This window comes from Molothrus ater, chromosome 5, assembly GCF_012460135.2.
Source record: "Molothrus ater isolate BHLD 08-10-18 breed brown headed cowbird chromosome 5, BPBGC_Mater_1.1, whole genome shotgun sequence".
Classification (NCBI taxonomy): domain Eukaryota; kingdom Metazoa; phylum Chordata; class Aves; order Passeriformes; family Icteridae; genus Molothrus; species Molothrus ater.
In genome coordinates this window covers 15650526-15673716 of record NC_050482.2, presented here as the reverse complement: position 1 = coordinate 15673716, position 23191 = coordinate 15650526, and the positions used below count along the sequence as shown (strand labels likewise).

Sequence of the window (23191 nt, the reverse complement as noted above, 5' to 3'; positions counted from 1 at the left end):
TGCAGCCCCCACCCTTCCCAGACCATGAGTCTGCACTAAGCAAACACTGCTCATATTCACCTCTACCTCAGATGAGGATTCTTCAGCAGAACCATGAGGTTCACTTCTGATGATAAAATCCCAAGTCCCCTGAGCCTATAATGTGAACAGAGACCATTACTGGAGAGGTTTCCACCAAAGAGCAGCATGTTACTTCTGAATTTAGCACTAGCCATCCTGGATTACTGCTGTGTCCAGTGTTAAGGATGCTTAAACAAAAAGAGGGAAGCAGAGAAAATATTAAAAAGCCTCTGTTCTGCAGGTTCTGCAGCAGACATTTATAGCAGCCAATGCCAGCTGTGCTACAAGCAGGACATGGTTAACCTTTCCTGCTGTGAGGCACTGGCTCAGCAGTTCTCAGCAAACCTGGGATCTCACTGCCAGTTAAAATCTCAAAATTCTACACCACCAGGAAGTCCTGCTCCTGCATAATTGTACTTCAGGAACACTTACCTTCTACTACCATGCTGAAAGACAGGAATTCATTCTTGCTAACTTGCTACAATGAAGGTTTACTATAAGCTTGGGGTGTCCTCAATATGTACCCAGTCTTTATGAACCTATCTAATTTAGGTGAAGTATTCAGCTCTTCCTAAGAGCACTCAGTTTTGAGACATGGCAAGATCCAATCATTATCAGGTCTATAATAAGCTTGATCCACAATAAGGAAATCCCTGTGAATTTGCATTTTTCTCAAGCACAACAATGCATTCTCTTCTCCAGGAGACAAACCAAACAGCCTCAGACCTCAGCAGTTAACAGAAAATTAGTCAGTTGTGTGAAAACATTTAGCATTCAAGACTGTTAAGCCCCTAAGATTTGTAACTCTGTTTTATGTAAACATCTGAAGTGACTACTTAATATAGCTGAAGAATCCAAAGCATTTTTTGTAAAACTATGCAAAATGAAAAATAATATCTGTTGCCTGGAGTTCATTCCAAATGCTGAATTTAAACATCACTCATTCCTCTTCCAGAGTTCAAAGCACAAACATACATCTAGTGTAAAATAACATATGTACTTTACTAAGGACAGGTACCTTTAAGTAAGGGAAAAAAAAGCATTTCACTTACACATGAGAGATAGATTTATTATTTCAGCCATGATTTTTGTATTAAAATTCCTGTATGTGTTACTGCTATTACAGAACACCTTAGGACATCCCTTGGTACATATTAATATAAACAGCACCATACAGTCCAGCAGAATTGCACCAAACTGGCTTTACTTTTAAACTCCTTCAGGGCTAACAGTCAAGAGCTGGGACTCTCTGGTTAACTGGCCTTATGAACCACATTTATTATAGTTTTTGTTGTTCTCAGGCAGCAAATTCTCCAAAGTCCTTCAATAAACAACCCCAGGTGTTACGTTGCTGGTTCTATTTTGTCAATCTCTTCCTTCTTCGCGCTCTCCTCTCGGTTTTTGCCCTGCTGCAAGGTATACACTGATGGGCCCATCCTCAGGATCTTCCCACTGCCCAGGCACTCATCTCCCTTGTAGAACACAGCAAACTAGGAGATAAACACAGGGAGAGTCTTTTTAGCAGCTGCAAAAACCACGGTGAATAACTTCAGACTGTGCAAGACCTGCTGGACAGAGAGCAATTTTTATCTGTTCTGTCTAAATCTTAAAAAAAAACCCCTGAAACAAACAGAAATCCCCAAATTACAGAGGATTTGTAGGCTCACATGAGTGTAAATTTATAAACATGCTGGTGGAAATTTCATCATGAACTTCTACAAGGCTATCTCAATACTCTTCAGTCACTGAGGCAGAGTGGATTGTGCTGGAAAGTTTCCTTTCCAAAGGGGATGACATACGTAACATCATCTGCATCTTCACTTTTTTTTCCCCAGAAAACTGTGGTGGCATTTGGTAAAACATGAAGGGGGCTAAGGACTATGGCAGCAGACCAAGGAAGCAATTGGAGCTCCCTGATGAGCGCAGCAGGCTCCTGCAGGAGAGGGGAGCCCAGACCTCCTGCCCTGTCTCACTCCCTGGCAGTAAGAGCCTGCCTACAGGCTCAGCAGCTCCTGGCACTCAGGGGAATCTCATGCCCCCCACAAGCTCTGCCTGGATTCTTCTCAGCTTCTCTCCACCACAAACAGTTCTCAGATAATTTCCCTCCTGATGTGTCCCACAGGCCCCCAAGTATTGAGGAGGGTGGGTAGAACATATGCTGGGAGAAGGGATGCACGGAATGCTTGAGAGCCAGTGTGCTGGAATGTGATGGAGTATCTCTATATTGACAGTGTTAAAGGCATCCCTTTTAGGCACAGCACCTCCTCCCAGCTCTGTCTGGGACAATGGAATTCACCAGACAGAGTCTCACTACACAGGTTTGAACACTAAACCCATAATAAGCAGGCAATTACCAAATTAATGCCTTTAAAAATCGATTTTTTGCAAACAACAGCAGCTTCAATTTCTGCATATACAACTGATTACGAGAGATGCTTCTATTATTTTTAACATTTGTAAGCAAGTGTCTTAGACCGTACAGATAACAACAGATCATTTGAAACTAGAAACAATCTCCCTTAAAATAGTTGATAGTCAAAATAGAGCTAACCACTCTCACGTGCAAATAAATCAATAAATAAAATTACTTTGCTCCAGCTAATAAAAAAGCTACTCTGATTTATTAGCCGGATAACGGTAAAGCACAAAAATGGAAGGAAAAGTACTTCTAATAACTCACCTGTCCAGGTGTGATAGCTCTTGCTGGCTTCACTAGTGTTACCCACACACTCCCATCTTGGTTTAGAGTCAGGACACAAGGCACTAGAGCAGAAAATGATCAAACACCTGACAGTTAACCATTATGTTTACATTAAAGAAGGAAATCCAAGGCTAAACACATCTAGGTAAAGATACTACTGTGCACAAACAGGAAGGCCAAGCCAAAGCCTATCCACTATTACTGCAGAACTACACAAACGTGCTACCAGAGTTTTACAGACTAAGACAAAAGGAAACAAGGTGTGACTACCCAGCGCCATCTGGTGCCGAAATCTGAAATGACATTCCATCATCTTCTCCCTGACCAGCTCTGCCGGCGGCTCCTCTGCTATCCAGTGCACTCGGTTTGTCCGCAGCAGGTCTCTGTACAGGGCAGGGTGATCTCGTGATGGTGCCTTCAAATACATTTATTTATTGCTGATGGTTTTGCCAAAGAACATGCAACTTGTAAAGTGAAGCATGAAATGCAGAAGCATCAAGCCACAGCAAAATGAAGGCAATATGAGCAAGAAAGCAAACACTTATTAGTACTTAAATTAGGCTAAAGCAAGCCTGAATGATTTGTCAGTCAGTCTCTCTTCTTGTATGCTTTTCCCTCCAATTGCATTTCTACCTTCTTCAGGCTGAGTTCAGAAATCTGAACTTCTTCATCCTGTCTCAACAAGATGCTACCTCCCTCTTCTCCAGCTTCCCAAATGAACACGTCCCCAGCAAAGGCATTGCCTTTGACAAACTTGCTGCAGGACATAAAAATTTTTCTTAGTGCTCCAGTCTGTTTCTTCTCAATTCTCATTTGATTGATTTTTGCAGTTCCCTGCACTGGCATGCCAACAAGTAGCAGAACACCTCATTATAATCACATCAGTATCTAGGAAGCAAAACAACTGCATGAACAGGAAGTAACATTATCAATGCTAGCAAGCTGCAGCACTCTGCATCACCTCATATGATTAGCCATTAACATACCAATTATTTATCATATATGTTCTGCCTCAGTTTTCAAAATTGTAAAACTGTGTCACTGTCTCCTCATTCTTTTACTAGAAAAACAAAGCAGCAATATATCATAAACCAAGGTAATGCACATTTTATAAACCACATCATAATAACTAAGATAAAACCCTCATGCTTTAGAGTAGAAAATGAGAGTTCAGAGATTGCCTGATTCTTTTCAGCATTTGCCCTTTGCTTTGAAAGCTCTATGCCAAAACTAAAACAATTTGGTGCTCATGAAAAGCCTGTATGGAAAAGATGTTTCACATCTGCTGATGCTATGCTAGTTGGTTCTTGTTTCCCCCAAGAGGAAAGCCAAGAATTCTGCCCAAGTTAGGCCATGTTCCATACAGCAGCAGTCACAAAATGCATGCATTAGTCATTTGCAAAGCCAGTGTTAATTAACTCACCACAAAGACATCTCCAGTGCTGACATCTTTGTCTACAACAAACCAAGCATCCTTGAGGCCTGCCAGCCGAGCCCTCTGGCCTATTGTGAAGAGGAACCAACCTAAAGAAATATGAAAATGGAATGCTGTTAGCAACTTTTCATCTTTTACTCTCAGAAGAACACATTAAAATAATTTCCCCAAAACTTTACCACTAAACAAAGAATAACAAACCAAGCTGTCTTAGAGAAGAGGGCCAGCCACAAACTAAACTAACATTTACTTGAAATTTCATCTGTACCTGAAATGCAAACTAAAGATTACAACTTAATCCATTTCAACTGTGCCATTCTTAAGTCTTATAAAAGATATACATTTATTTATTTCAGTTTCAATTTGTGGGTTATCTACCATTCAGTCTCACCAGTCTCCCTTACTTTTATGCACCAGTATAACATCCTGTTATCATAAATTAGCTGGGAGAGGAATTCAGTTCTGGCAGCTTGAACTGAGGACAGCAAAGGAAGAACAAACAGGAGAAAAGGAAAAGTTAAGGTGTCCATGTTTGATGAGGTCCTCCTGTGCATCACTGAGGTGCATTTTCTTCTGCAAAGTTTAGGTACTAAAGAATATGGAACTGAAGCACAGTCATTTTGAAGGAATTAAGTGAACAATGGTCTCTTGGTATTGTATTAAATTGTATTAAAATAACAAATACTTAGTATCAACAGAGTAACCCTAATAATTATATGCTTTCTTGCAATATGGAACAAATAACCAACAATCAATTGTAGATCAAGGCTCTGCTACTGCATACAGCAAATTTTCCATGGTTTAACAAACTGGGTAAAACCTGTTGACTTCTTTGGAATTTCCCAAAATTTGTCCCTCCAAACAGAAGCAGTATTGTTCCACTCATCTAAAAGTAAGCTATTAAGGAGGCTTAGCCAATTACCTTTGTGTCTTCCCATCACCTTCTTATCTTCAATGGAAACAAAGTTACCAGGTTGAGGTTCCAAATACTAACAGAGAGGAAGAGGTAATTCACGAGACAGCCCAAGAAAACCTCATAGCATATTTCAGATTCTGTCACTACATTCTCTCAAAGCTGAAAAACAACTCTTCAAGAAGCAAACTCTGCCCAAGCAGCTTACTGACTCCTTCTTGATGCTGCTCTCAGAGAAAAGCAGGAAGGGCAGTCCCCATGAGCAGCTTCTAAGCTTCACTTCCCCTACCCCCACATATGTCAGGAGCAGCAGGATCCAGCACTTTGTCTCTCTCACATTCCAACCATTTGTCAGAGCCTGGCAGGCACAGGAGTGCACGTTCACTTCTTCTGCTCCAAAAAATGAGTGACAGCTGGTAGAGGGGCAAGATGCTTCCTACAGGCTGTGGGTGTCAGCTTCTAACTAGGCTTGGGGCTGCAAAGGGAGGTGGGACATTGCTACTTACAGTGGGCCACAAGCTGCTTGAGATTTTTCTATAGACAGTCTTTTAAAAACTGAACACCAGAACAAAACAAAGATTGTCAGAGATTTAGTGTTGCTCACCTCAAGAAGGAAATTTTCAAAGTTTCTTTCACCAATGAAACAGACCCCCATACTCTGAAAAAGAAACATGGAGTTGAATACACAAAAGCAGAGAAAAACTTTCAAAATAATGTCTATTAATAATCTGTCCAAGATCTTTTTCTCCTCCCAAGTATCCCAAACTATCTTAGGCATCTCATAAACAAATCCACAACATCTTCTGCAACACAGGCAAACTAATTCTATACAGAATCAGTGAGAGCTGTAAGCACAGAAGGAAGAAGGATAATAGGAAATAGAACATCTGTTCAATAACTACATTAACCTTGGTGACTAGGCTGTATGTATATTAAAAACAGATGTCTCTTTCATATTAAAGTACAAAAGTTACAAAATGATACAATGATGGTCCATCTCTTGAAAGGAACCACTTTCAGAACCAAATAGGCTTTTCTCTTCCTTCCAGTTACTGCTGACATTCTTCAAACACTCATTTACTGAGGCTGAATAATAAACATGAAAAGCAATCAAGGCAGCATCAGCAACATAACTAATGCCTGCATTACAGCTTTTAAGATCAACTCATGAAGTCTTAGCTCTCAGAGAAACATAACTTTTTTTTAAAAAAGTAAATGTAGACTAACAGTATGATCCAATTTCTAAAGACATATCGAGAAATAATTTTAAGTGAAGATTTTAAGTGAAGAAGCTCTTAAAAGCTATGGAGAATAAAAAAGCTTGCCCCTTGCTGTGATAGAGGATGTTTTCCTTTAGGCTCATAGCATCCTACACATTCACCTTCATCTTAATTCTTCTGAGATACAACAGCAGACAAAATACCTGCAAGCTAAAATACACAACTTACCACAACTAACCACTCCTAAAAGTACTTTTAAGGAAGTAGCCAGCTATGAAAAATGTTTCCCAACCTATTATATTATTCTTTTTCATCAGAAATGGATGGGTTGTCCAAGGTTAAAGTTCAAAAAGTTCAAGAAAGTTGTTTTAGAGAGAAATACAAATAAAAGTGTTAAGTGTTACCATGCCTCTTTTTTCTTTAGCACATGATGAAGGTCATGTTCTGCTGCTATCTTCTTTACAAAAGTTTTTGTTAAATCCCCTAAAGGGAAGATGGTTTTTCTCAAAGCATCCTGTGAAATCTGACTGAGAAAGAAGGTCTGGTCCTTAAAGAGGTCAGCCCCTTGAAGGAGTTTCACAGCTGTGAAAGTGAAACACATAAAGCATCTCAACATAACTACTATTAATAGTTCAAATTTATTTTGTTTGATAATCAACATTTCTGATTTATTACTTTTGAATACATGTTAACAAAAACACTTGGATATTTTCTCATCACTAAAAAGATTTAGAAGATTTTGTACTATGCAGAATCCCACAAAGACTTACACTGCCTCATCTATTTCAATAGTGCATGTATCACTGGCAAGGATATTGACAATATAAAAAACAAAAACAACTTTCACACTTCCTGTGAAATAGAGAATGAAGAGTCAAATACCTTGGAGTGTACTGCTCTTCAGAAAAACACTGTTTTGCTCTGAAAAAATCACCCTACTAGAAATCAACAATTTGAGCAATCAGTGGAGTTATTACCAATGCTCAGAGATGAGAGTTTGACCTTTTTCTTTAAAATAGATGAAATCTCCTAATTACCCAGATGAAATAGAATTGGTACAGTTTTTCAATCATGTTCAGTGCCCTCTCTTTAAAATTAATAGCTCTGCTGTTGTACGAACACTACTTATGTGTTTCTTGATCAAACACAAACTAGAGGCCAATAGTTCAGTTACAACTGGTGATACAAAATCTCAGTCACAGGGCAAGGAAGCCAATCACAGCACACAACATCTGCAAACTACAGTCTGGCACATGTACAGACCATAGGCCCAGCTGGGGCCATTTCAACTTTCCAGAAGTAAAATTAAAACAAAGAAAGAAATAAACCCCTTTAAGTCCAGGGGTGGACAAATGAAAGTAGGGAATCTCTAATGTAAAATCATCACTGTGGCAGCTTTCCACAGCTTTAGTTTACAAGTTTTTTTACCTTTGGGAATAGCTTGCTTCTCACCATATATCAGACATTCATCTGACTCTTAAAACAAGAAAATGTAATGCTTGACAAGTCAGGGTCATTTTCAGTCATATAAACACCCTTGTTTAGTACAAACAACCATCTACAAAGGCCGGGGTTTAATTGGTAACCATTGTGTGTAAGGTCACAAACATCCCTGATTCTGTGACACCAAATACAGTTTAAATTTCTCTTTCATATGTAGGACAAAACATGAAATGAAGACACAACTTACTATTTCTAACTTCAAAACGGTTTCTGAAAAGCTTCTGTGGTCTTTTAGTATGTTTCTGTTGAAACACTTCCTCATCCTCCAGTGAGGTCCTGGCATAATGCCCAGTAGCAATTGCATCTGCTCCTATTAAGGAAAGAAAAACCAAACATAACATAAAGGCACAAACTTGAAAATCACAGTTCAAAACACAATTACAAACACACAGTAAGAAAAGCAGAAAGCAATGAAAGAAGAAAACCTAAAGAGAAGCCTTATACTGACAATAATCATACTCCTGCTATTTAAATAATGCAAACTATTCACCAGCATGCCAGCACTTGTGCTTTTGTACTTTAAGGACCACCTAAGAATGTAAAACTTAACGGTCAGGTCAATGCGTGTCCCCAAAATAAATCTGTTCCTACATATGAGCAACCTAATCGAGTGGAAGATGTCTCTGCCCAGGGCAGGGGAGCTGGACTGATGACCTTTAAAGGTCCCTCCCAACCTGAACCATTCTATGATTCTTTATGTAAAAGCAACCTTAAAACCAAATACTTGGCAATGATTGACACACTACTACAGAGATATGCATTAGGCATGCACATGAAGTCATGTATTTCCCCACCTTTTAAAGAGTTTGTTTCCTTTAAGCATTTCCATGGCACACACTCTGTACTGACACACTTGAAAATGCCTTACCAAGGTTATCCATAGCATAATGCAGGAAGTAGTTGAATTTGATGTGCTTGTTGCACAAAATATCGGGATTAGGAGTCCTTCCCAACTCATACTCTTTTAAGAGGTCACTGTAAAATAAAGACTCAAATGTCTATCAGAATCATTAACATACATCATACTATCAGAAACTGGACAGCGTTCAAGTATGAGAAGCTGAGTCCCAGTACCAGAGAAGACTCAGGGACCATAAACATTTTATGTCAGAAATAAAATATCCATTAGATTTTGCTGTGCAAAAAACCAATGTTTGGAAGATTTTCTACAAAGTGCACTGAGGACAGGGTCAAATTATCACTTACAATCTTGTAACCCTGCTTTATTAAATTAATATTCCCTCTGGGCAGATGTGGCTGTCCACTGTGCACACCCTAGTCATCTCTCAGGGAATACTTACCTACAGAATTAAACAACCCTATTCATTTGTTCAGTGGGACACTTTGGTGGTACACACCAGGAGAGTCTCAGCTGAACAGACAGTAACTTCAGCTGCAATAATGTCACCACAAGCAGTCACTCATTTTAGAGACTTTTTTCTGTCATTTTTTCCCCCTTCTAGAAATTCTAAGTTTCTCCAAGTTATGTTTAGTTTTACACTACTGCATAATTACTTAGAAAATGCTGAAATAACAACTAATGAAATTAAACCAGCATACAATGCTACCCTGAGATATCAAAAGGCCTTATCACTGAATCATTTTGTTTGCCAGGCTGCTGTCAGTAGCCACTGCACTAAAGAACTGAGGGCACAGATTTAAAAGAACAGCAGCATTTCTATTATTTGATTTTACTTTTCTCTATTTGAAACAGAACCAATTCTTCTTCTTTACCGTGACACTACATTAAAAAATAGAAAATAAAGAAACATGTCTCTTATTTTCTCTAACTCCTTTTTAGAAGTTCTGAATTGAACAACTCAACTCATACTAATAATTAAATCACCTGGGTCTACCCAGAGCTGCCTCACACCTGACTCTTATGGTACCCCAGGAATTCTGCAAAGGATTCACCACAAAGCCACCCTCACAGCAATTCAGAGCTTCTAGTAAAGCACAGAGCCAGAGAAAGGGCAATGAAGGCAATGTCTACTGGATCTCTCTCTGACAGGATGAACTGAACAGGCTTCACATAAACCATGGACAAGACAGGAGCTGGAACAGTCCTCGTGATAAAAGATGTTTTATGGTGAATAACTCTCTAAAGAGAGATCTAGAGGAGCAAATTTAAGATCAGTGATGACAGGAAAGAAAAAAGGATTCTGAAACAAACTAAGACACTTGTAACAGAATGTTAGAAACACTGTACTTACTAACACACCCCAAAAAGTTTTGTAGCACTTATTCATTCCCTTACACCAAAAAGGGAAAAATGGAGTGAACTTTCCCAGAAAAGAGCTGTTTTGTTGTTTTCTTCACTGACTGTCCAAAAGTTTGGTGCTCAGCTCTATGTCATTTCAACATGCAGCATGACCAGGTTAGTCCTCAGTTTCATGTAAGGTAATAACAGCACTACTTAAAGGGGGATGATGAAGATCAGGGAAAAATTTTTATGTACTTGTGTCCAGTGCATAAAGATAAATTATGCTTATACCAACGTGCTCCTTCTTGTCCTACCTTCCATAAAATCTCTCAGCTCTTCCTATGTAGAACTTTGCCTAAAGTGCAACAAATTCACAGAAAATCTGAGCACCCTCTTTAGAGAACAGTTTCAGATTTGTTCTAAGTTTAAAGAAGCAAGGCTAGGACACAATCATTTTGTGCTGAACTGGATTCAGCACACATTATGTAAAATGCACTGAATAAGTTACACACACAGTGACAGAAACAGTACCCCATTAAATAAATTTTTTTCAAGTTGCAGTAAGGTTGGGCCAGTACATCAGTAGTTGAAGAAAAGCTGCAACAAAGCAATTGCTAAACACTCACACAAGCAGAAATCTCTTACTAACTAAAAAAAAATAACATATTAAAAGCAAAATATAAATTCTGACCTTAAATAGAAACAAGACAAAAAATAATTCCTCAATATTTAACAGGCTTCAGGGCTTTCTCTCAGCATTGATAAAACTGCAATAAATTGCCATTGCTCATTATCCGTCCATTCTTCCTTTTCATTGTAACACAATACCACATATATATCAGTATATTATATACCATAAAATATTGAAAGACCAGCTATTGTAAACGTGTTTCTACCTGAATACTTCATTCCAGTATTCCTTCACGTAGGAAACCTGGTGAAACGGGATATCAAGCTTCTGGCACACCTGATAAGCATCTTCACAATCTCTGTCAACGGAGCAAGCTCCCTGCTCATCCAGAGGGTCCCAGTTCTTCATAAACACCCCTGTCACCTGGTAGCCTATGAAATGAAGGCAAGAATGACTTAGAAAGTTAAGTTCTTACACCCTGGACACAAAGCCTGTGTTTCTCAAGAATGGCTTTAGTAACTGTATCTTACCAAAGGTGTGAGCAGCCCTGTGCTACGTTTCACAGTACAGTTACCGTATAGCTGTGGATTTTACTCTAATCCAAGCTCTTCCAGCAACCTAAGGCCACGCTAAGCCCCATCTCCCGCCCGCTCTGCCGCCCCCGCGGTGCCCGGCTCTCCGCGCTGCCCTGCCCGGCCTGGGGCCGCTCCACCGGCCCGAGGGGCGGCGGAGCGCCGGGAGGCGGCCGGACCCTGCTGCGCGGGGACCCAGAGGGGAGGCGCGGGCCCCGCAGCACGGCCCGGGGCAGGGCAGGGCAGGGCAGGGCCGGGCCCCACCGCCCCCGCTCCCTCCGCCCTGCCCCGGCCCCGGCCCCGGCCCGCACCTCGGCGGCGCAGCAGCAGCGCGGCCACGGCGCTGTCCACGCCGCCGGACACGGCGCAGGCCACGCGGCGCGCCTGGGCCGCCAGCATCGCCCCGCCGCCGCTTCCGGCCGCCCCGCGCCCCCACTGCGCCTGCGCGCCGCGCCGGGCAGAGCCGGCAGGGCCGAGCCGGGACAGGGAGCCCGGGACGCCTCTGGCCCCCACTAGGGCACCTGCAACCCGCCCATGCTCGGCCCGACCCTTCCCGCTGCCCCTGAGCCACGGCACCAGCGCCGGGAGTCAGATAAAGGAAAACCCAGAAGGAAAATATCTCCCTTTGATTGCTTCATGTCCGTTATCCCTGAATAAACCAGCTTATCCCAGCCGGGGGCAGCTATGACTAAAGCATCTGGCAGTAACGTGAAATACAAAGCTGTGTTTCGTGTTAGGTACAGACAGGCAACGTGCGTATTTGTGATTGTAATATGTGTGGAAACCGACCATGGGACAGTTATAAAGAGGAATTCTAATAATAACTGAGAAAAATAAAGCATGGAAGAAGGCCTTTGAACCTATCCTTTGTTTGCAATTAACCTTTATAAATCTTAAGGTAATTTAGGAGCATTTGAATTAAAGTTTTAAGGATGTTGCTTTTTGACAAGAACTTTCTGCTTGTAAGCCTTAAAGAGTTTTGCAATAATAACATTTTGAAGTATAATTTTAGAATATTGCTTGTAGTAAGGATCTTTTGAAACTATAGCTTTAGAATATATAAAAAGGAAACGTGCAGCTTGAGAAAGGAAGATGGACATCAACTCAAGGACTAATATGTTCAATCAAGGGAAGCTGGACATCACTGTTATGAGATTTATAGTCCTTGCAATCAAAAGGTGGACCCACATCTGGAAACTGGACTTCACCAGATAAAATACTCCTTCCTTCTTTTGGAAACTGGACCACCACCAGCAGCTGGGATACTCTTTTCAGGATGTACATCCTGAGACAAACTAAATCACAATAGTGTATAGAATTGTGAGGTAAAAATTGGGAATAGAAACTGCTGAGAAAGCTTATGAGTACCCCTATAAATACCTGTAAGCCCCAACTATCTGTGTGCAGTTGGAGGGAAAACTTCCCCCACTGTACCCAGCGCTGTATTGCTCATACTTTACCATATTAATTAATAAATTGATTGCTGCTTGAATATTGGCCTAGTCAAGCTTCTTATTTATAACAGTAACAAGCTGTTATCTTCTCCTTGCTGTTGATTTATTCTACTGGCGTTCAAATCTGAAGTGTTTGTTTCCAAACTTGCTACACCACGCTGAAGTCCAGTTGTTTCTACCTACTTATTAGCATTTGTTAGTGAAACACTAGAAAAGTCTAACTGAAGCATGCAATAAAAAGTTGCTATTTTGTATAGGTTTAGCAAACAATTCATTTATTTTAAATTAAAACTTGTTGTACATAGAGGAATCAAATGACAATGTAAGAAGTAAGGAGGCAGGCTTCCAATTCAGAAACTGGAATTACAATTCCAATTTTTTTTGCCTTAGAGCAACAAAGTTTAAATATATCCATTGCAGCACGTCCATGAATAAAACCATTATTAGACTGACTGTATCAAGAGTGTTAGAATTCTATTTTGTTAATGCAGTTCATCAGACAATCTACAGCCATCTTCAAAAATTATACAAATGAGGAATAACACCAAAACCACTTCAAAGATCACAGTTGCTAAGAATTCTTCATTTCAGTTCAAATTTAGAACTTCAGTAGAGGGGAATCCAGATTTTCTTTGTTTACATCAGGGCTCAGAGTGATAAGAGGAGAACTCAAATCAATTAGCTGAAAGAAAAACAAACATTTAGCTATTGTAGTCAACTGCTGTGCACAGCTACTAGCAGCTATAATCTCTATCATTCTCAAGTACTTTTCTTGTTTAGGGTTCCTGTTAGTATCTAGAAGACAAATACAAGCACCACACTCAAGCTTTTGTGTTCAGGTTTTTAAAAACACGCTCATTTTTAGACAAGCACAAGCTTCTCAAAAGGTGGTAATTGCCCATACTTACCTTAAAAACCTCAAAGCCTTTTCTAAGTTTCACTGCTATGCATATTGTAGTGACAGTGCCATCCAGACAGGACACAGCACTTCTGAACTCCTCTGAATGTGCCCCCCAAAGTCAGAGTTCTGCAACACTCCTCTTTTGACAAAATTTGAAGGGCCTGGTACTCAACTGAGCCCAACCTTTTGTCAAAGGCTGCATTCTCACAGTTACCAGCATTCATCTAACAATGATCTAAAGGCATCTACCTCCAAGCCACTAATGCATAAAAATGCTTGTAAAATTTAGAGCAGATTCCAACAGCACACATCTTCCAACAGGAGAGGAACTGAACAGGAGAGGCATCCCTTCTTTTTTGATTAAAATGAGCTGCTGCCAAGAACTGAAAACGTGCAAGAAAGGTTAAACAAGAATAAGCATGCCAGTTCTATTGAAGACAACATTCACTTCCTGCTTCAGAAGAGTTTTATTCTGTAACAACTGCTTTAAATACTAACTTCTTTCTCCATCCTTCTCCTTTTCCCATTTGCAGACTGCTCACTGAGCTCTAGTTCAGAACACAATGCTTTTAAATATGACATTCTCTTAAGAGCACCTAATTATGTATATCCTATTGAGCCAATATTAAATAATTCCTACAGTATTGTGCAACTGCTCTGCAGACAGTTGACATTTTTCTGCTAACATAACTTGCACCAGATGATGTGAATAAAGCTTACCTTTATCTGCCCAGATAACACAGGCTTTGCAGAAGTAATCTTACTCACTTCAGGAGTATTGGAAAGGTCAATCAAAGGTCTGCTTTCACATTCAGAAGTGTGTGGGACAGATTTGTCTGCTCCAATATCTAGCAGTAAAGCCTTTGAAAAAAAGAAATTCAGGTTTTCTCCCCTGTTCAGCAAGCTTCCTTCATACACATTGAGGCAACCAATTTAACTTATACAGCTTTAATAATCACAGATTAGGCTTATTTTACAGCTTGGTATCTTTCATTCAGGATTCATTGCACACAGTGTAAAATCCTCAGCTCCTACTCTGTGGCTAGCATCACAGGGAAAATGTGGTAAGGCAAAGCAAAAGAGATCCCTTGGGGTATAAAACAGTTTTTCACTTAAAAGTATAGTTAAATTTAAAACAGAATATTAGTAACCCTCTTAATATTTAAATTATTTAACTACAATTACTGTGCAATGTTATTTAGCCATATAAACTATTCTCTACAGCTTCACACTCTAGTTATCCTTTTGTCCAGTTTAACTACCCCATACATGCACTAAGCAATTCTGAAACACACAAGCCACCAAGTAAGCTAACAAGGAACATACTGATAAAATAACATCAAGAATTAATCCACAGATTATTCTAAACCTCAGTATTTGTAAATCAATAGCCACTTTGTCAGGTTAATATTTCAGAACTACAACTTTAGCCCCTTCTTCTTAATGCCTGCGGAGTGCCAGCTTTCAACATGAAGCCACTACAAATTTCTGAGAGAGGGGAAGTGTTCACTGAAATAATTACTTGGCACTGAAGTTTACTGCTATATGGACTTTGGGGTTTAATCCTCCCTCTCTGTATGCAGATTTACACTCCTTTTAGGTGACTGAATTTAGCTACAGCAGTGTTTTGGGTTTGGAGGGTTTTTTTAAATCCCTGAAGGAGCTTTATGGCTGCAACACGAACTGCCCTGCATCACTACTTTTCTGATTGAAGCTACAAGGATTTCACAGTACTCTTCCAAAAGTGGAAATTTAACATACAATCTGCAAGTACTTGACAGTGCATTTGAGATAGAAACACACTTAATGGAAATAGTGAACATATGATGTTCAGTGCTAAATATAGGCACTGGAGGGTGCACATGGTTACAGCCAATTGGGCACCACATTATAGAAAAAGACAATGAGCTATTTGAGAGCATCCAGAGGAAGGCAACGAGGATGGTGATGGGCCTGGAGGGGAAGCCTTATGAGGAGCAGCTGAGGGCACTTGGTCTGTTCAACCTGGATAAGAGGTGATGAGGGGAGACCTTATTGTGGTCTTGAACATCCTCACAAGGGGAAGCAGAGAGGCAGGTACCAATCTCTTCATTCTCATGATCAGTGACAGGACTCGAGGAAACATCATGAAGCTGAGTCAGGGGAGGTTTAGATTGGATAGCAGGAAAAGGTTTTTCACTCAGAAGGTGGTTGGGCACTGGAACAGGCTCCCCAGGGAAGTGGTCACAGTACCAGCCTGACAGAATTCAACAAGTGTTTAGTGTGATTCCTGGAGTGCCCTGTGCAGGGCCAGGAGCTGGACTTGATGATTCTGATGGGTCCCTTCCAACTCAGAATATCTTATTATTTAATTATTCTAACACATTTTAACTTCATGTGTACTGGTTTCCCTACTTATCCCTTATCTTGAAATAACTCAAGCACTTTACTTAGTAGTTTTGTAGGAAAATATAGTGTCATTTCTTACCTCAGGTTGTTTCTCTTCAGCCAGCTCATTTTGTACTTTAGCCAGCTCATTTTGTACTTCTGCCTCTTTTAATGCATTTTCTGCTCCTTCTGTAGCAGTTTTCTCTGGAGAGAAGTTAAGTACAAGAGGCAGCACAGCTGGAGGAGATGTATCATCCTCTGACGATGTCTGTGTCTTACTCTCTTGTTTCTGTTCAGAGCTAGGGAAAAGAGCATTAGAAATAACTGAGTTTTTAATCGGCATTAACTGAAGACAGAAAAGCCAATTTCTAAGCTCATTGCCTTCTTTTTTACCCCAAGCTTTAATGACCAAAAGGCTTCCCATATTTTTATCCAAATAAATGCTAGTTACCCACAAAATACAAAATACTTTATTCTGCAGAAGAAGTATAGCCTACCCATGCAAAAAAGGGATGATGAAGAATTTAATCTTACTTAACATTTCCATCCAGCCTAAACTTCACACAAGTTATTTTTGTTGGGTTTTTTTTCTAAACTTGGAACAGCTAGCAAATAGGCAATGATTTTGTGTATCACTGAGCAACCCACTTCAGTCTCTGCTGAAAGGAAGTGCTGACACTGGCTGGAGGACATGGGGCTGTAATCTGATTAGTGCGATAAAGTCACTGTAGACAGAATAATTGTTTCCTTGAGAGAAAAGACTATTTGAGACACTTGGCCTAAGTAACACAACACAGTTTTCTGAATCATCAGTCATTCCTACTTTAATACAGTTCCTCTCCACCAGCCATAAAACAGGCCTGCATACATATACATGGCCCTTGTCAGAAGATGCTGGGTGGATAATATGAAGACAGCAACACCACTTTCACAGGAAAAAAAAAAAAAAAATTAAAACATAAGTAAAACTGCTCAAAAAATAAACTTCAAGTCAAGAAAATCCTTGGCTTTTTGACTGATGTTTAAAAAATGTTATTTTACAGACCATTGGCAACAATATAAAACAAAAATTAAAAGTAATGTGCATTTTAATCAGCTATTTCTCTTCATCAGAAGGCAATAGCAAAACAACAGCAGAGCACTGGACACAAGTCTTAATTTTTCCCTTGTTCAAGAAATACAAATAATTTCCTATTAAAGCCGTAATTCTTTAGTGTTAGACATTGACTCACCTCAGTATGGCTTATACCATTTTACCAGTCACAAGTTTTAAGATTTTATTAGGCCTATACAGCTTTTCTATGCTCAAATGGTTTATTCTAACATTTAGCAGAGGCCCTTGAAACCCAAGAGTTTCAAGAAACTCTCATCACTAGAGTTCACTAAGAGGCAGTTTGCCTACAATACTCATTTCATACATGAAGATTTCTGTCTTACCCAGCTGTGAAAGTCTTTTTGGCAGAAAAGCTGAAGCTTTGCCGAAGAGATGCAGCACGTGGAGAAGTTTGCAAGCTTGGTACAGTTTTAGGAGTCACTGTTGGGAACCCTGAGATCCGACGGACAGGTGTAGGCAGGCCAGACCGCCTCACGCTGGCAGGAGTCATGGTGGCAGACCTCTCAGGAAAACAAAAACCCTGGAAGGCCTTATCTTCTGAGCCTTTCATAGGAGTGCTGACTGCCATGGCACTAGAAGAGGAACAGGCCTTAGCCAATACCTTCTAGAAACTGTTTGAATAACACTAATCTACCAAATGACAGAAATCCATTCCCTTCGGTCAGTAAGGGAACAGTAGTCACCTTAAGGTTGATAATCACAGCACAGTAAGGACTTTATTCAATCAGAATTCTTTTATGAATTATTTCAGTCTATTTAGCACTGCAAAGAAACCTCTTCTGAATAGAGTTGGGAGGGTTATTTGGTTTAGTTTTGGGTTTTGATTTGTTTTAAATCAGTTCCAATAGGCATGTCTGGATTCCCCTCTACTGGAGTTCTGAATTTGAACTGACATGAAGAATCAGTTCCAATCAACGTTGTCTAACTTGGCAGATCTCAAGGGACTAGACAATGAGGTTAGAACTTTTAAAAGACTGTTGTGACACCCAACCATGTTGCATGCTAAGAAGGCTGCCTCAGTGCACTCAATTTTCAGTGAAGCCCTACCTTCCAGGTGTGCCACAAAACGTTAGTCCAAGAGATGGTGTTGCTTTCGGTGCCAACTTGCTTGGTGTTGCATCTAAAGAGAAAATTTTTGTTAATTGCTATCAGATTCATATTTATTTCTTTCATAGCAGTTTATCTTTCAGTCAAATACTAATTCCTTCCCAAAGGTGGACAGAAGTGTAATGAAACAAATAACAAGCCTCCAAGGTAACATTTGCTTTTTATAAACAAAGTAGAAGACAGGTCATACAAAGTATGTGCTTACCTTGAGTCTTCACAGGAGCCTTAGTTTGACTTGTGGAAACAGACAAAACTCTAGCCTTGGGCTTTGGACACAGGCTTCCTTTTGCTGAAGTCCCATCTTTATTCTGCTGACATAGCTGCTGCAGACTGGAAACAGAGCTTGGTCTCTGAATTCCACTGCCTGCAGCCTCAGATGATGCTGCAGAAGCTGAAGATTTAGCCAGGCTTATGGCACTAGGTATTTTGGGAGTACTCGCTGATCTCACTTGCTTCCTGAATTTCTCAGTATTGGCAGCCTGCAGAGATGACACTGTGGTAGGTCTGACAAGGGCCAGCCTGCTTGTACCAGTTGAAAGCTTAGAGCCACTCACACTAGCTTTTGATGACATGTTTGATTTTCCTGAAATAGAAAGTTGTACTTCTATAGTTTTTGACTAAACAGAATAATTATACTAACACAGGAAAGAAAAGCAGCAATTGACAGCATTTAAATTCAGGTTCAAACAGCTCAAGTTTAAGGAGAATATATTCAACTACTGAAAATTTATTCCTCAAATTCTTTGGCAATTTTATTTTATAGTCTTCTCACCAAATTCCTGAATTACTGCAATCAAGTGAAAGAATATTCTTCAAGGAATGCTGGAAGAGCTTGCAGATTCAAATCACTTCCAGCATTTACTCCCAGCAGAGCTGGCCCTGTTCCCTTAAGCAGCCTTTCAAGGAGGTTAACAGTTTGAGTTACACTGATTAACACCACAGGCTAAACTACCACACAAGCATTTTTCCCAGACTTCTGTAAAGTTCTTACTTTCAACCTGTAGGTTACTTTCATTAACAGGATGAATCTTGATTAGACAGTTCTATTGCATAAAATAGTTCATACTAAGCTTTTAATAATATGCTATTATTCTCGCAGAAAGAAGGTGCAAAATAAAAATTTGCTCAAACTTTGTATTTTGACAGATGAACAAGAACTGTAGTCCTTACATCTGTTAGTACTTCTAGGAGACTATTTTCCTGATCCTTTGAGGCTTACTGAAATGGTCAAATTCATGGTCTCAACACAATACAAGCCTCTTGACTGTGGTATCTCCCCAAAGGTGTTTTCTCCATCTGCTTGAGTAAATAAAGCTCATCCTTTATTTAGGCTTATAGAAACATGGGATAATGCCTCCCCATTTCCTTCCAAATTTCAGTTGTTTTGGTGTTTTGTTTTTTCTTTTCATTCCAGTCAGACAAGCTTAGAGCATTCAGAAGCTGACGTTCTTGGCTATAATAGAGGAGATCATGCATAAAGTGAAGAAAATTCCTTCCTTTCTAGCTGTGTCAGATGTTCACATGTAGGCATCAGGTTTGTATGAATCTAGTCAATCTACAAATCATGGATGTCTAACATTTATCTTTAGTCCACAGGGATTTACTGGGCTAGCCTAAAAAATTCTCCATACAAAATACTTCTTAGTGCTTGAATGTACTGAATACCATTAAAACATTTCCAAATCCAAAGTCCAGAAAATGCTCAGCTATTTCAAAATTGATTTGTGGCACAAATCTGTAGTAAGAGCAATTACCTTTTTTGCCTATAGGAGAAATTGGTAAACTTGAATTAAGACTTGAGTTCATGCTGGAAACTGATGATGAAGATGACGATAATGTAGTCTTCCTTGTGAGACCACTGGCAACACGAGGACATTTCAGATATGTCATCTTCCTTAAGCCAGGCTGAACCAAAAGAAAAAAATGCCCTATTTAGCACATTATTTTGCCATTATTTGTCTTGGCATTGTTACTTTTTACTTGTGAATTTTAGAGGAGCTCCTTAACTCAGATTACATTTTAAGAAGTGAATTTTCCTAAGAGACAAATCCTTGCATCTGGATTATTGTATAGAATTGGAACATCAGATCTAGGAGGCAAACAGTTATTTTTATTCCTGCCACAAAATTAAGTATGGACTTAAAGGAATTACAGAATAAAAAGAGTCAGCCTAGGCAGCAGTATATCAGAGTTCTGTTATTTCTATAGGTGATGGTTCTTAAGAAGCCCCTACCATATCTTCAGTAAAATCTGTAATAGATACTAGAGGCCAAGCTATAAAGTGTAGAGCAATAAAATCCAAAAGATATTCTATCAAAAGACTGGGATTTGTGCTCACAAAGTCACTAACACAACTGTTTCCTTGCTATCCCAGGATACATTTCCATTGACAAGGATTAAATAAAGCCACTTTTACACATTAAGTATAAAATTACACATGAAGTGTAACAGTGTCGTGATTTTACCAGCAACACAGCAGTGTCAGAAACCAGTTAGAAGAGAAGCCAAGAATTATAGTACTGACAAAACCAGAATACAAAAGAAATTTACTTGCAAATGCTCTATACTGTCATAATAGACAAAGTAATCAGTTATTATACCATAGTACCTGCCCTCATTTTTTGTTCTATATACATTTTCTGACTAAGGATCTTATGAGGTAGAGAGCACCAGGAGATTAAAGTTTTCTTTTGAAAATAAAAGATTGTAGACAGATTAAATACTCATAAAACACAGACTTCACTTGAAGAAAACGTTGCCCAGAACCTGACTTTACCTTGTCAATTGTCAACAAATTGCTTTTTCCAGAAGCAGATGATGGTTTTGCCATTGGTAGTTTGCAAATTGCCTTTGTATTTGTTTCCTTGGTTTCCTGCTCTTCTGTTAGGGGTAAACTGGCATTTTTTGTAGGAGACACACAAATTTTAACAGGGCTTCTGTTAGGAGGAGCAGGAAGAGCATGCACCTTGCCATCTGACACAAGTTTCTGTGATGCCTTCTGAAAACAAGGTGGCAGCTGACATGCTGGGCTATCCTGCACACAGTATGTCTCCCGTTTAACGGGCCTGGGACTTATTGCTATGTTTTTGTTTCTCAGTATCTTCAGCTTTGACTTTGAGTCCTCCACAAATGTTTCTACAATCTTGTTTTCCTGTTCTTCTGATTGGCTTATTTTGGTCTCCTCGTCCTTGCTTCCAGTCTCTATTTGCAGTGCCAACAAACGAGCTTCTTTGAAAATTTCCACAAATTTCTCTCCTTGAAGTGGGCTCCACATGAGTTTATCATCAAAAGCAGACACACTCCTTTTTGCTTCAATACTGGCAGCAATACATCTTTCTTTGTGTCCCACAGGTCCAACAAAAACTTCATCTTCATTTCCACTACAAAGAAAAATAATTTAGGCCAGCACCGTGCATGTGTCCATTTTGAAGGGTCTACAGTACTTACATAACTTACCTTGTTGAAGAGAGTGAAAGGTCAAAATCAAACTTTTCATCAGTCAGAAGAGGAAAGTCTGAAACTATAAAAAGGATTTTGTCACAGCAGGGATTTGCAATGAAAATGACTGCATTATGCTTTGACAATATGGTGAGTGATGTCAGCTGGCAAAAAGCTTTAGCTACCAAGTTTAGAACGTTAAATTTAGGAAAATATATTTTAGGTCCAAGAAATTTAAGGTACAATTGTGAACATGATCATAATTGTGAGATGCCCAAATATTGTGAAACAGCTTAATGGTAATTTCCAAGCAGTTGTAACAGCAAAATGGAATGCAGCTCATCAGCATCCTCTAATCAAAATAAGTGAGAACATGTAATCTAGAGCTATGTGACAGTGCATGTGTCCCATCATCAGTACTCTTCTTGTTCAGGTTACTACAGAACAGCAGCAGAAGTCAGTGAGAAAGATTACTTTTCTAATTAGTTAATATATACCCTAAATAAATCAGCAGCTGATGGATAAGGGAGGAGCTCAGATTAGATGTACGGAAGAGAGGTTGGCGACGTCTATCACTATTACACAAGTTTTAGCACCATGCTCCACAAGCTCCTCAGGAGGCTTTTGAGCAACAGCAGCCCATCCAAGGAGGTGAGTACACAGAACACGATGTAAGGCAGACAGAGGATGTCTACTGCTCTGAGCTGGCCTAGCCTATAACAGGGGATATACCACATAGAGAATAATTCAGCATGTTCTCCACCTACCATTGCTCATGCAAATATCCAGCTTTTCTTCAGTCAAATGACTCAGGCTATCTACTGACATTTCTTTTTTTTCCTCCATAGTACCTGGAAAATATATAAGTAGACATGCAAGAGGTTTAAAAAAACCCAAAACTGAACAACAGGCTCACAGACTTCAATAATACTGCTGAATTAATGAGGAGGTAGACATTCCATTTGAAGACTCTCATATTTAGGGACTGCCACACAGAATCACTGAATAGTGAGGGTTGGAAGAGACCTCTGGAGCTCGTCTAGTCCAATCCCACATCAAGGCAGGGTCACCTGGAGCAGGTTACACAGGAACGCCTCCAAGTGGGTTAGCAGTATCTCCAGAGAGGGCGACTTCATGACCTCCCCGGGCAGCCCATTGCAGTGCTCTCCCACTCTCGTTCCTATTCACGCTGAAATGACGCCTGCTGTGGTTTAGTTTAATTTAATATTCCTACCCGTCCCGTCGCTGGGCACCACCCAAAAGGCGATTTATGGGACGCCACGCAGTTCACCATCCCACCGACCGCCCAACGCCCCACCTCAACCGAGCTCGCACAGGTCCCCCCCGTTCCCCGACCGCGACGGGAAGCGGGGAAAGGCCCCCGGGCACCGTGCTGGGGCTCTGGGGCAGGGCCCGAGCCGGGGTTTCCGCCTCCGCCGTCCCCCCGCGCTCACCGCTCGCCCTTCACCACCACCGCGCACGAGCCGCGCCGCGCGCCCGCCCCGGCTCGGAAAGCGCGCCCCGCTCACGTGACGCATCCCCCGCGCTCTCATTGGCCAATTCGAAGGATAC

The 23191-nt window shown here is 40.3% G+C and overlaps 2 protein-coding genes across 7 annotated transcripts; both read right to left on the bottom strand.

The window, feature by feature from the left end:
* Window positions 1-1043: 1043 nt before the first annotated feature.
* Window positions 1044-11651, bottom strand: TRMU (tRNA mitochondrial 2-thiouridylase). 2 transcript variants are annotated; one of them, XM_036401563.2, is made up of 11 exons: window positions 11550-11651; window positions 10932-11097; window positions 8701-8807; window positions 8020-8142; window positions 6739-6911; window positions 5714-5767; window positions 5119-5185; window positions 4185-4285; window positions 3032-3176; window positions 2741-2823; window positions 1044-1550 (listed from the first exon to the last, which is right to left on the bottom strand). In XM_036401563.2, the coding sequence occupies exons 1-11, from the start codon at window positions 11635-11637 to the stop codon at window positions 1404-1406; spliced, it is 1254 nt and encodes a 417-aa protein (XP_036257456.1). In that variant the 5' UTR covers window positions 11638-11651; the 3' UTR covers window positions 1044-1403. The 2 variants fall into 2 exon arrangements, with proteins under 2 accessions (XP_036257456.1, XP_036257457.1); XM_036401564.2 differs by having other exon boundaries at window positions 1314-1550; window positions 3032-3144.
* Window positions 11652-12939: 1288 nt separating this feature from the next.
* GTSE1 (G2 and S-phase expressed 1) lies at window positions 12940-23123 on the bottom strand. Of its 5 annotated transcripts, none has more exons than XM_036401598.2 (11): window positions 23074-23123; window positions 22387-22470; window positions 21638-21701; window positions 20958-21561; window positions 19936-20086; window positions 18387-18764; window positions 18122-18194; window positions 17398-17646; window positions 16061-16259; window positions 14314-14454; window positions 12940-13374 (listed from the first exon to the last, which is right to left on the bottom strand). In XM_036401598.2, the coding sequence occupies exons 2-11, from the start codon at window positions 22463-22465 to the stop codon at window positions 13291-13293; spliced, it is 2022 nt and encodes a 673-aa protein (XP_036257491.1). In that variant the 5' UTR covers window positions 22466-22470; window positions 23074-23123; the 3' UTR covers window positions 12940-13290. The 5 variants fall into 5 exon arrangements, with proteins under 5 accessions (XP_036257491.1, XP_036257493.1, XP_036257495.1 ...); XM_036401600.2 differs by lacking the exon at window positions 23074-23123 and adding an exon at window positions 22938-22952; XM_036401602.2 differs by lacking the exon at window positions 23074-23123 and adding an exon at window positions 22690-22709.
* Between the last annotated feature and the right edge of the window lie 68 nt (window positions 23124-23191).

What these genes read in the sequence shown, in the direction of transcription:
- TRMU (XM_036401563.2), bottom strand. Translation starts at nt 11,637, where the DNA reads ATGCTGGCGGCCCAGGCGCGCCGCGTGGCCTGCGCCGTGTCCGGCGGC. An exon ending in TTATGCTATGGATAACCTTG is followed by an intron (nt 8,143 to 8,700) that starts GTAAGGCATTTT and finishes TTTCCTTAATAG; the next exon opens with GAGCAGATGCAATTGCTACT. An exon ending in TCGGCACCAGATGGCGCTGG is followed by an intron (nt 2,824 to 3,031) that starts GTAGTCACACCT and finishes TTTCTGCTCTAG; the next exon opens with TGCCTTGTGTCCTGACTCTA.
- GTSE1 (XM_036401598.2), bottom strand. Translation starts at nt 22,465, where the DNA reads ATGGAGGAAAAAAAAGAAATGTCAGTAGATAGCCTGAGTCATTTGACT. An exon ending in ATTTGTTGACAATTGACAAG is followed by an intron (nt 20,087 to 20,957) that starts GTAAAGTCAGGT and finishes CTTTTGGTTCAG; the next exon opens with CCTGGCTTAAGGAAGATGAC. An exon ending in TTCTCCTATAGGCAAAAAAG is followed by an intron (nt 18,765 to 19,935) that starts GTAATTGCTCTT and finishes TTTCTATTTCAG; the next exon opens with GAAAATCAAACATGTCATCA.